Source organism: Plectropomus leopardus, chromosome 5, assembly GCF_008729295.1.
Source record: "Plectropomus leopardus isolate mb chromosome 5, YSFRI_Pleo_2.0, whole genome shotgun sequence".
Lineage (NCBI taxonomy): Eukaryota > Metazoa > Chordata > Actinopteri > Perciformes > Serranidae > Plectropomus > Plectropomus leopardus.
Window position 1 is genome coordinate 14,099,352 of NC_056467.1, and position 13,080 is coordinate 14,112,431.

The 13,080-nt window shown below is 38.9% G+C and overlaps 1 protein-coding gene across 1 annotated transcript in view; it reads left to right on the forward strand.

Moving 5' to 3' along the window:
* LOC121942951 (cytoplasmic dynein 2 heavy chain 1) overlaps nucleotides 1-13,080 on the forward strand; it is a 128,958-nt gene that overhangs the window by 54,137 nt on the left and 61,741 nt on the right. Inside the window, exons 68-75 of the mRNA XM_042486268.1 lie at nucleotides 1,350-1,459; nucleotides 3,637-3,735; nucleotides 5,109-5,232; nucleotides 6,552-6,715; nucleotides 6,894-7,013; nucleotides 8,266-8,400; nucleotides 9,531-9,674; nucleotides 12,296-12,385. Coding sequence (XP_042342202.1) covers nucleotides 1,350-1,459; nucleotides 3,637-3,735; nucleotides 5,109-5,232; nucleotides 6,552-6,715; nucleotides 6,894-7,013; nucleotides 8,266-8,400; nucleotides 9,531-9,674; nucleotides 12,296-12,385 — 986 coding nt within the window. The remainder of the gene's footprint in view (nucleotides 1-1,349; nucleotides 1,460-3,636; nucleotides 3,736-5,108; nucleotides 5,233-6,551; nucleotides 6,716-6,893; nucleotides 7,014-8,265; nucleotides 8,401-9,530; nucleotides 9,675-12,295; nucleotides 12,386-13,080) is intronic.

Consider the following 13,080-nt stretch of genomic DNA (forward strand, 5'->3'; position numbering starts at 1 on the left):
TGCAATGTAACTATTCGGGGCATATTCCCAACGTCAATTGGCATCCATTAAAAGTGCTTCTTTTTGCCACTGGCGAGCTCTGTTTTTATTTGACATGTATGACAACTTATGGAAAGGATCCTTACAGACACATACCTTTTCGTTAAAAGTAAGATCTTTTTTGTTTAACCAGAAACACCCCTGAAATCACTATTGCTCAACCAATCGGACTCTGTATAAATAAACAGTAATCATATCATCATAGAACACACTTCAAAGTTGACAGAAATAAAATAAAACTCAAAGATCCCATCGTGGCTTATCTTTATACTGTACCAACATTCACCACCTCTGGTTTGATTGAAATAAAAGCCTAATTCACCCAGTTAGATGTGAATATGCACTGGGTTTATACATGCTAGAAATACTGTTAATGTCTGGTGGAACTGGTGATGTTGATTTTGGGGCTTTTTCTGGTTAAGCGAGAAAAGATCTTGCTCCTTGACAAAAAGGTCTGTCTCTGTAGGGGTGCTTTTCCATAAGTTTAGTGATTATGTTATGTATTTGCTTTATCGTAGCTGCCAGCTGCAGTGCTCTAAATCAACACTGGACCAAGTTGTTGTTTCTATTAGTTATCAAAACATGGGAAAATAGAGTCCTTGTTAAAAAATATCAAACTTGCCTTTCAACTAGTAACCATTAGTAACGTTTGCTGTAAATTACACACTCCAAGTGTGTAATTTACAGCAAACTGCCTGACTTTTTATTCATGTTGATGTTTTGCCTTTTATCTTTTATTTGCCTTTTATTTAACCATGTGAGTAATCCAACATGTACAAACTTAGAAAAAAAACCCACACTCACTCAATAAGAATTACAGTGCCCGATAATTCTTTTTTTTTTACATCACTGGATTGCACTTCTCATCTGCCAAGCATAATCACCTTAATTTGTCAGCTCTTCTTTTCATATATTAATATTCCATCCACAAAAATAAACCTGTCAACTGTGTGCAGTCTCTTTCAGCACTAATTGTTGTCTTACTAATAGCTCTGACCATATAATTCTGCTTGGCAACCTCTTTCCCATAGGGCTTCAAATGTCCATGTAAATCCTAAACAGCTGCGTTGACCACCTATTGTTTCTAAATACCTATGTCCGTTCAATGGCTTACCCACAAATTAGTTGTCAAGATTACCCAGTGACCCCACTTTAAGTATAGTATAATGTGTTTAGACGCATTAAGGGATTGGGAATGACTGCCAGTATCTGTGGGGTTTGTGTAAAAATTGCCAACACTGTTTTCTGTGAGCAAATGTAAAAGCAACAAATAACTTGTTACAAATTTGTTTTTTGTGTGTTTAAATCAGAGTTTGACTTGCGGTCATTCCTGTGCTCGGAGAGTGAGCAGTTGATCTGGAAAAGTCAAGGGCTGCCCTCTGATGACCTCTCCATGGAGAATGCACTTGTCATACTACAGGTTAGACATCCATTTGCCTGTCTGTCGAATCTCATCAATCTCTTCATTTTTGTTTTAATTCCCTTGATTAAAATTCTGCTTTGACTCAGAATGTCCTTTGTTATCAAATTAATTAAATCATCAATTCCCATCTCTACTACTTCTTTTAGTTTTTGTCTGGCTGAAGTTATTGCAAACTATCAGCTTACAGTATGTATTTGTCTTACAGCATGTACTTGTCACAGCCAACCTCCATATTGATAGTCATATCAAGCATTCTGCCCTCGTTGCCATTCATCTGTCCTCCATTTGTCTGTATTGTTTTGTTTTTACCATTGCTGCCTCCAGATCAATGAACTCAAATTACGGGTAAGAAGTCGTTCTATCATTCATCCTTATAGCTCCCACTTAGTTTAGTATAGCCTCTTTATTTCTGTCACTGTCTGTGTATGTGTGACTCCGTTACAAGTTTGTAAAGATTGTCATATACACTCTTAGAAATAATGGTCTAACTAGAACCATATAGGGTTCTTAAGCTTGTCCCCATAGGAAAACCTTTTTTTTGGTTTATGGTTGAACCTTTTATAAAGGTTTCAGAGGGTTCTCCCTCGAACCCAGCATAAAAGGTTATACCTAGAACCATCTGTGAAGGTTTCCTACTAGAACCCCTCATGAAAAATTCTACCTGGAACCCTTCTATGGTGTAATGGCCCAGAACCCTCCCTTGGTTTTCTATACAAAACCTTTCCACAGTCTGGGGTTGCAAACAAAAGCCCAACCAGGGGGTTCTACTGAGAACCCTTTTATATTCAAAGGTTTTATTTTTGAAGCCACCTATTGAGCTCTAAAAAAAAGTAACTGACTGCGTAGTTCTATCTTCCACTAACCATGGTTGTAGTTTAACAAGTTTCCCTGAGGCCAAGGCAGCCAAGTCCAGCAGCCTTGGGCACCCTGAAGCTCCTAAAGGGGCGGGGCTGCTGTGGTCCAGTACAGCTCACAGCAAGCATGGTTCACAACTATGTTTTTAGGGGTGGAGATTTTGTGAAAGTTAAAACTTTATTTTGATACTCCACCTACAAATTGTTTATAGAGTATTTTTAACTCAAAATTAAAAAATGTAACCTTTTCACTTTAGATGTTTATCTGTCGAGCATATGTAACAATTTATGACATATACTCAGTGATTCAGGTCAAGCTGAAGTTCAACTAATTTATTCTGAGAAAATGTGGGTATGTTCATGATTTGTCACATATAATCTATGGATAATCTATAAAACATCTACAGCTGTTGAAATGTTATAAATATCCTAGCAGCTATTCATAGGTGGACAATCAGAACATAAAAAAGAATTAATATAATAGGGGGTTTCAGATACATCTACATTTGAAACTACCACTTGAAACATTGGTAAACATTTGAATATTTGAGGGTGAGAATTTTTCAACACCCATGCTTTCAACAATCATTGAAGTACTTTTTTCTTCCAAAAAGGTTCTTTGAATGATAGGGGGTCATAACGGAACCCATAGTCTTGCAAAGAACCCGTTCTTTAAAAAACGTTCTTCAGCTGCAAGTGGTTCTGGGTAGAGCCTCAGCCTTTAAGGAAAACCTGTTTGGAACCCTTGTTTCTTTTGTTTGTTTTCACTTAAACACACTAGTATTTATTGGAAAACTGAAAACTAAGTTATTTCAGTCAGTCATGCGTCTTTGTACAGATCTACAAAGAGGATTAAGGAAGCTGCAGCATTAAAATTTTCACATTAATAGTAGCAAATGAAGTATGTACCGAGTTAGTTGCTGACTGTTTAAGACATAGATTGTATAAATGTATAGATGACCATGGCTCACACACACATACAAAAGAAATCAGACCATGATAACTTCTATCAGTAGGTAGAGTAAGATAAGGCAGGGGCAAATAAACAGACAAATAGGTGGGTTTGAGGGGAAAAATCTTTGAGCAAGAGACCATGAAATGGAAGAGCACAGGATGAAAAAGGGGTGGTGGACTTCATTCCTTTGCTTGGCATAGGAGTGACGCTGGTCGATAAGCATGACAGCAGTGAGACAGGACTGAATTACACACACACACACACACACATCTCCTTTTCTTCTGTGACTGAGTCTTTTTTAAAGTAAAACCATCCTAAAACAACTTAAGCTGAAACACAATTCTTTATCATTATTATGTACTCAGAGTGTTGCCTGTCCGTTCCTGATCGACCCGTCATGCCGAGCTACAGAGTGGCTACGTACACATCTCCAACAGCACAGACTAGAGGTCATCAACCAACAGGTAAACACACACACACACATATCTTGCACATAATAGAGGTCATTAACTATCCTTGTGGGTTTGCAAACTCATTTTCCTGCACACATGCACACTAGTTAAAAATCAATCAGCCCTACATCTAACCTAACAGTAAGGTAACTTTTATGTCTGCAGGAGCCTGTAAAGCAATTGCTGTCAAACATTTCTTTGAAGTGTTTCATTAGTTGTACTTGATTGATCTTCTTCTTGCCTGATGGCTCCAAGTCTATTTTAAGTCCATTAGTATACCCTTATTTATCATTAGTTGCCACCACTGTTTGACAGAGCGTATGATTAAGCCACCTTTACCTTTCTCCTCGATCTATCCAGTGGTTGATTTTAAAATATGATATGACTACTTTAATCAATGCTGGACTGTAATACTCATTACTTACTAATCACTAGTTAGCATCTGCAAAATAAGTGTCATTATTTATTACACCATTAGAGCAGTGATTTAGATTTTTTTGACACAGTGCTCTTTAGAAGATTGAATATCTCCTTTGTCTCATACTACTTTATAAGTCACTGTTATCACTGCTCTGTCCACCAGGCACAAGATACTGTAGGTATTACTTGACATGAGCTGTGCACCATTTTCATCATCTTGTCTGTAAATGAAAAGATTATACCATAAGCCATCTCGAATGTTGTTTCCCTGAATTTGGCAGTACATCCTACCAGCGTGACAATCACACAAGTTTGTTACTATGAAGAACTGCTTTCAGGTCAACACCGTGATGAAGTGACAAGTATGCAGATGAGTTTCCCTGAGACGGTTTCTGGCAGTTTGTGCAGAAATTTTTCAGTTCAGTGCAAACCAGTTGTTGCATCAGCTGTTTGGGCAGCTGGATGTGGAGGTCATGAGCTTGTGTGGCTATTTGTGGTCTGCGGTTGTGATGTACGGGCAAATTTGCAGAAACAACATTGTAGGCAGCTCATGGTAGTGAAATGAACAACTTGTTCACGAGCAACAGCCCTGGTAGACATTCCTGCAGTCATCATGCCAGTGGCACGCTCCCTTAAAACTTGGGAAGTCTGTGGCATTTTGTTGTGTAATCAAACTGTATTTTACTGTATTTTATTTCTTTTCCCAGTTTGTTATGTGTATTGTTAGTCACATACATTAATGTGTAAGAGGTCTTACATCTTTATATGTTTTTTATTTGTGAAGAAAATAAACATTGGTAGTTATAGGCTTTCATTCAAGCAACCTGAAACAAAAGAAAACCAGATTTTATTTTTTATTTTAATAGTTACCAATAAATCCTTTCTCTAAATGAGTACTTTCACCAACCAACACTGGACTTTAAAGTATTCTTACAATTCTGTGTCTGTTTGCCTGGTATCTATAGGATAGTAACTTCATGACATCTCTGGAGCTGGCGGTCAGATTTGGAAAAACCCTTATCATCCAAGAGATGGATGGAGTTGAACCTGTGCTCTACCCACTGCTGAGGAGGGACCTCGTAGCACAGGGTATGCACACACTCACCAACAACATTTGGGTGTGAGAAAACCAATTGATTATTTATCACCCATCCTCTGAGTGCTAACTAAAACGCCTACTTCTCACCTCTGTCTGAAAACCACTTTTCTTCGCACCAGTAAATCCCATTTTGAGGGGTATAACTGGAATGAGTTAATGTGAGCCAGGTACCTATTAAACTTTTCAGTCAACTAGTTTCTCACTTCAGCACATAAGGCAGTTTGAAAGGTCTTCCATAAAAACAAACAATTATGATCAAAACCCTCCTATTTTCCACAAAAAGAGTTTGCCGTGACTCTGTATTTGAGCAAGGCTGATGCTAATGGAGCTATAGAAACAGGGAGGTAAATGGCTAACGTGAGGCTGAAGTAATGAGCATACTGTTGGGGAGCATTAGAGATGACTCAGGAAAGAAAAGCGTGAACCTTGAAGCGGGTAAATAAATACAGATAATTAAAGACAAAATAGAGCTGTCACACCATTTGTGCTGACATTTGATGGCGCTCTTAAGTACATAAAAAAAGTTTTTCATTATGGTTTCTTTTATTGGATTTCCTTATATTGCACAATCTTTGCTTCTAAAAATATATTATTTTACCCCTGTTCAGTCATAGTCAATTGCTTGCAAGGTCATGCTCTTTACACATGTGAACATCCACACACAAAGTATGTCTTATTATATTTACCAGTAACTTATTATATTAGTTACTGGTAATTGATATTTATTATTTAAAATCAGAATACAGGTGCACTCTGTACTGCTTTGTTCATTCTTTTTTTTTAATCGATAAATGCTTCTTAAATACTTCTTCAAATTAAAAGGAGATGCACAGAAATACATCTTATGTCCACGCATGGCTGTTGTTGAATCCCCTCTTCTGATTTCACTTGTGATATTTTGGCTCAGATAGCTGCATACCAATTAAAGCTGTAGGTATGTGTAAACAGAGGTTGGATGTGCCTTAGAAAATGAGGGTGATTCATAAGGCTCTGAATCATCCAGGGAGAGGTGGTTGTCTATTTGAAGTTGAATTGGAAAGAGTGGGGGCAGAGAAAGCGTAAGAAAGGCCAAGTTATCCACTTAAAAGTAGTGCTGAACAGGATGGAAAAAAGAGGTGAGACAAAGGCATAGCAGCACTGCATTGCAGACATTGAGAAGACAGAGTAGAAGAGAAAGTAAAAGGATGAAAATATAATTTAAAGTGGCCAGTGTTACAAGCTCGTATGATACAGTGTTATGTATATAACAGAGACTCTTTTTTCTTTTTTTCCAACTCCAAAACATATACACACACACACACACACACAGGTCCTAGATATGTTGTTCAGATAGGAGACAAGGTCATTGATTACAATGAGGACTTCCGTCTCTTCCTGGCAACACGTAATCCCACCCCCTTCATCCCTCCTGATGCTGTTTCCGTGGTTACAGAGGTCAACTTCACTACCACCAGAGCAGGCTTGCGGGGACAGGTAACCCATGTACCCACACCCAAATACATGCACATTTACAATCTGCTATAATATCCCACCTGTAAATGGTTTATATGTGAGTCTTTCTTTGTTTTTTGACACTTTGTTGGTGTTGATTATGCCAGTGGACTGTAAAAAGGAAGTGGGCATTGTTTTTGTGTGCATGTCTTTGTGTTAGTTGCTAGCCTTGACCATCCAGCAGGAGAAGCCAGAATTGGAGAGTGAAAAATCAAGACTGCTCCAACAAGAGGAAGACAAGAAGATACAACTTGCTCAGTTGGAAGAATCACTGTTACAGGTACGCGTGCAGACATAGAGCATACACTGTGAGAGCAAAACTGAGGAGGATTCTACCCTTTGGAGTACTTGTAGATTGTTTCAGGTGGAGCACCCTACAGTACCCTAAGAATCTGTACCCACAAAAGCACAATTATGTTCTCCAGTGATAAAAATGCAGCTTTAATTAACATATAATCATTAGACAATGTTGAGGAAATCAGTGTTCTGTACTCAGCTCCCCCTGCACTGCAGACCATGTTGCTGCTGACTCTCACTGTTGGTTCGAGGAGGGTGTAGTACACAGAATAAGACAGTGTGATCAGACCAAGCAGGAGGAGTTGCTAGTGCTGCAACAAGGATGTGATCTGTCACTGGCTTCCCTCCCGCAAACACTGCCAGATGAGTTTGATGGAGCACTCAGCCAAGCCGGAAGCACCACTGCTGGGTATTGAGCCCATGTCTCCGTGGTGGCGGAGGAGTACTTTTTCCTCTGCACCACCCTGCCACTGTCATCAGAGGACTTCCCTAGGAGTGTTCTTGTTCTTTTCACTTACTCGTGTGCTTAAAACTTTTGTAGGCAGGTGTTAGGTCATTTAACACCCACGTAAATGATAATATGGAGCCAAAACATTAGACAGATTGTTACAGTCCAAATACTTAATAGTGCTCCTTGTACCTCCAGGCGAAATCACATTGAGCTTAATTTATGTACTTCCACATTCAAACATACACACACAGTTGATGGACAGTGTGACACATAGACATTCAGCCTAATGATATTTTTTGTGCACAGTCTAAGAGAAATAGAGACATACACAGCCAAAGAGAGTGCCAAGGGCTGGATGTCACTGCTTCAGTGGTACTAGACATGTAATTATTCCAGAATTGTAGGAGCATATTTGACTTGACATTTCCATGCCCCACTGCTTTCTCATATATTTTTTTGAATTTATTTAAATAAATTCTATCAGTTTGTTTCAAAGAGTAGAATCCACTGAATGGGTGAGTCAAGCCTAAAAAAATTAAAACAAAGGTCCCACATCAGGCTATTAAGAAACAACTCCTGTTCCTGCAACTTTAATCTCATCACGGATTTCAGCTGGTTGATAGGCACATGAAAACATAACCTCTTTTCCTTCTTGTGTACCTCCCACCACTATTTTCTCCTTCTCTCGTAGTTATCAATTACTCCCCTTTCTGCCCCTGTCTAACCTTTGCTTTATCTTTTTTTGTGCCTGTCTGTTCATCTGTCGTGTCTCTTTCCATGTCAGACCCTGGCAACAGCTCAGGGTAATATTCTGGAGAACAGGGAGCTAATAAACAGTCTGAACCAGACCAAAGCAAGCAGCGCTCTGATACAGGAGTCACTGCTGGAATCACACAGGCTGCAGGCATCCCTCGACCAGGTACTGCACCTAAGGCACAACACACACACCACACACACACACACACACACACACACACACACACACACACACACACACACACACACACACAGAATCTAAAAAACTGTGTTCTTGGTCTACCTCACTGCAGTGCTTTTTAAGTGTTTTCTCTCATTTTCAAAAGCTGTTTTGGTTATGAAAAAATGAGAAAGTGATGTCAGAAGAGAATCAGTATTAACCATTGGATCACCATAACGTAATAATATCATTCTTCTCACAATGATTGCTATACTCTTCTACTTCAGAAAGAGAGAGAAAAGTGATGGAGATTTAGGGCTGTGACAGAGAGAGAGAGAGAGAGAGAGAGAGAGAGAGAGAGAGAAAGAGAGTGAAACAGTCAGATAGAGAGCAAGCACACAGCAGAGAAACTCAGGTAGAGGGAGGCACGTGACAGAGAAAGTACACAGATAACAACAGTCAGAGATTCAGACAGAGACAGAATGTGCTGAATGTTTAATGACATTTATTCTCAGTCTGCAAATACAGGATGATTTCACTTTTATACTTTTGTGTAATTTCTGGAACATATCATCATTTTACATTCAATACTTATATTAAAATTTAAAGTGTGGGTTATTTTTTATAATTATGCAGTATTATCTCGTGTATGGGCACAAACATTGCAGCTCATTTAAACAATCTTCAGCTAAACTGTCAGCCAGTCGTGAGACAAGCAGCGACAAACGTCAGATTGCGCAGATACACAAGCAAGGAGTTATTGTAGATGCATTACACAATCATCCTCTAGGGTGCAGTGTTACACCAGAACAGTTTTTGCACTCTTTCCTCAGTTGCTTTTATTTAATTATCTCCCCCCTGTTTCTGTCTCTCTCATATGCACCTCCCTGTTTTATTGCTCACATTTCCTGTCTTGTCACACCTTATGTTGTCTACCCTTATTTCTCTCTCTCTGTCCTTCCATCTTGATTGAAATTAACATTTTCTATTCTACTTTTCTGCGCCCCTTTCCCTGCCATCCATCCAAATTGTGGTACTCTGCATAACTCTCTAAAACCTCTGTTCTCTGTCTGCTGTTCTCTCCCCCTTTCTCTCTGTTCTTTCTTCTTCAATTTCTCCTGTGTTTATTTTAGGAGAGGGATGCCTACTTGCCTCTTGCAGAGAGCGCCAGCAAGATGTTTTTTGTCATCACAGACCTGTCAAAGATCAACAACATGTACCGCTTCAGCCTTGCTTCTTTTCTGCGCCTCTTCCAAAGGGCTCTTCAGGCCAAGAAGGTGACTGAATTGACACTCAGCTCTTATAGGACCTCCATTTTTATCCAGCACAGCAGTGTGTTTATGTTTTTTTGTTGTTTGTTTTTTTTGCTTAATTTTCCAAAATAATATGTCATTGACTGACATCAATACCTTAATGTAACTAGACTAAATAAATAGATAGACAGAAACACTAATTTGCACATTCAACAGTAGGTTTTCACATTCACATTTCAGTTTGGCAGTGTTTACATTAAGAGTAACACAACTTAACGTCACACACCTACACAAAATAAAGCTTGAGTGAGATCAGATTTGACCTGATTCCACAGTAGTAGAAGATACTCATTGATTTTGAAAGCCAATTAATTGCATATTTATAGGAAAATATGTAAAATAGCAAAGCTCCTCTCCTTAGATCTGCTTCAAGTGTAAGCTGTGCCTTTGTCAGTGTTTTTGATAAAATGTCATAGTTGTGTCATAGTTCATGGGTTTTTTGACCTCACTTATGGGGCCATGTCTGCCATCATTACTTTGTTATCAAACCAAAAGAAAAGTTACAGTAGTATTACCTTTTCTATAAGACAAATTTGAGAAAAAAAAAGGTTAGTAAAGCAAGAAAAAGCAAAACTGTGCATGTTGAGAAAAAGAAAGTAGGAACCAAAATGTTCTAAATCATCTATCTTTTGTTTTTCTTATCTTTTTTTTCTTATATATTGAAAGATTAATTTGTTCAAAAAACAAGATGTAAAATGACAATTTGTCGCTTTACAAGGGGTTATGTGTCAAACTATATCTTGGCCAGGCGCAGTAACTTTCCCCACAATATTGACATGAAATCATTAAGTATTATTAGTCTACAAGATTTCTTGTGTTGGTTGTAAAAATGGTGTTTTTGTACAAATGGTACAAATGAAAGCAAGACAGTGCAATCATGTGGGCATATTGCAGAACTACTTTATTACTTTGTTGGTCAAGAATGTTTAGTGCTGTGTAGTTATGAAATACTGAGTTTAATTCCTTTAACTTCATTTTGATTATTTTAGATTATTTTACTTCAGTTCCGGTCAGTATGATTTATTACAGCTCACTTTTGTTTTCACCGAGTTTATCTCAGTATGACCTATGCAGCTGGACAGCACCATGGACTGTCTATCACACTGCTGTTCTCCATCTGAGCCCTAAACACTGTCTGATAACCAGAGCACAAACACACACAGAGGCACACAGACATTGGGTTGAGAGATTGAGCACTAATTCCCCAAATCCTGTGTGGGTTGTTAGAGCCAGCGCTGTCATCCAAGAATGTCACCAGGCAGCAGCTGGTCAACACTGTTTTGTGTGTGTGTGTGTGTGTGTGTGTGTGCGCGTGTGCGTGCATGCATTTGTGCGGGTAGGTAAGTAGGTAGGTAAGTAGGCGCATGGACACGTGTGTGTGTGTGTGTGTGTGTGTGTGTGTGTGTGTGTATGTATGTATGTATGTGGCCTCATGGGCACATTCAATGAGAGTGGTCAGATTACGACACTGATTCACAGACTCTCTCTCCCTTTGTATCTTATTTACTTTACTTTTCTTAATTTGCCACGAGCTGCAGATGGTTCCCGAGATCTGGAAGGAGAATTTTAACCTCTCATGTCTGACATAACACACTGAACAGTCCTCACATGCATAAACACATAAGCAGACACACACATTGTTCATGCTAGGTGATTGTACTACATACACAAAGTGCAAAGAAGATTTTACATAAAATATCCCCCCCCCCCCCCCAGTTTCGCTTTACTTTTTTATTTGTCTGATTCTGATGCACTAATTCTTCAGTTCAGCATTGTCGTCATGTTGAATTATTTCTATTCCATATTGAATATACTTTTTTTTGGACAGTTTTACTGCTGCCCCACCTTAGACAAAAAGATACTTGCAGGTATACAATGCAGGATTTTCCTAAAAAAAAAAAAAAAAAAAAAAAAGGTATATGCCCATACAAAAGTAATCCCTCCATTGGCAGTATATTTATCTGCAGAGACGCTTCTCTTTGCTGTATTTTCTTCTTATTTAACTGTGTTTAGGATGATTACGGGCACAGCGCAGGGATGAGGTTGGGACTTTATTAAAAGGTAGCACCCCGGTGCCACACACAGCGCTAAAAAAGCAAATACAGTGAAGCGAAATGCCAAGCGGACAAAGCTTGTTCCACCAGGAGAGTGAATATGGGGTTGGTTTTCACACTGCCACTTTGCGGGCAATATTATTTACAAACAGTTACAGTTCCTGCATAGTATACATGTAAAGAGGAATACCAGCACTTCAGGTCTGATCTCTCTGTGGTAATTTGTAAATCAGAGAGAAGGAGAATGAGAGTGTTTGAAAGGGAAGAAACAGGACAAAAGTTAGATGTGTTTCTTTGTGTCTGGCTGTTGAACAGCCCTGAGACAATCAAGTTACTCTGATGTGACAGAAAGAGAGAAAACATTTTAATTGCTGCTAACAAACAGCTCATGTTTAGCTAGAATTATATGGACATAACACAGGGACACATGTACAGCATTGTCCTTTTCCGTCATTCATTGTGTGCATGTGTGTGTATGTGTGTGTATACGTATATATACATGCGTCTGTATGTGTATGCGTGCGTATTTAGGAAGCAGAGAATACTGAAGCCAGGATTGCTGCTTTGGAGGCCAGCTTGAAGAGTATGGTGTATGAGTACGTCTGCCGGTCCCTTTTCAAGGTAATACACACGCACACACACTTACACGCAGAAATAGAACAATTGTGGTTTTGAGCACCTCTAAAAATTCCTGTCATCACTGCGGTAATTTGTGGGCAGTGACAACAAAGTGAGGCACTTTTCTCCTTGATGTAACCTATCAGATGGGTTTGCATTGCAAAACACCAACAGCCTGTTTTGAAGTAGACCCCCAACAGTTTTATTTCTGCCTTGTTTTTCCTTGTTGGTGCAAATGAGGGGATGTTAGTCTTAAAAACAACAACCGTAAACCATAAACACATCACTCATTATGAGCCAAAGAAATTAATTCCTTTGCTACCTAATGTTGTTGTGAACAAGCAGTTAACATGTCTGACACAAACTAGTAAAAAAAACAGAGTGTGCAAATTAAGTAGATTTAAGGGAGCTATGCGGCATTCTTAGCATTAATATAGCAGCAAACCATTTTTGGCTATGTAAAGATATAATGGAGTAATTGCATCCTGGGCAGAGAATAAAGTCACCCTCTGTGTGTTGTTATCTGAGCTTGTCTTTGGTTTGTTGTGGTAAGTCTGTCTGTGTGTATGTGCATGTGTGTATCCTACTGGCTAGCACATTGCCTCTGCTTTGCTCATGTAGTCATTACCGCAGATATATGGACGACAGTGTCATGGAAGTGTATCTCTGTCAGCCCTTTTGACATTGTTAAACGCTGT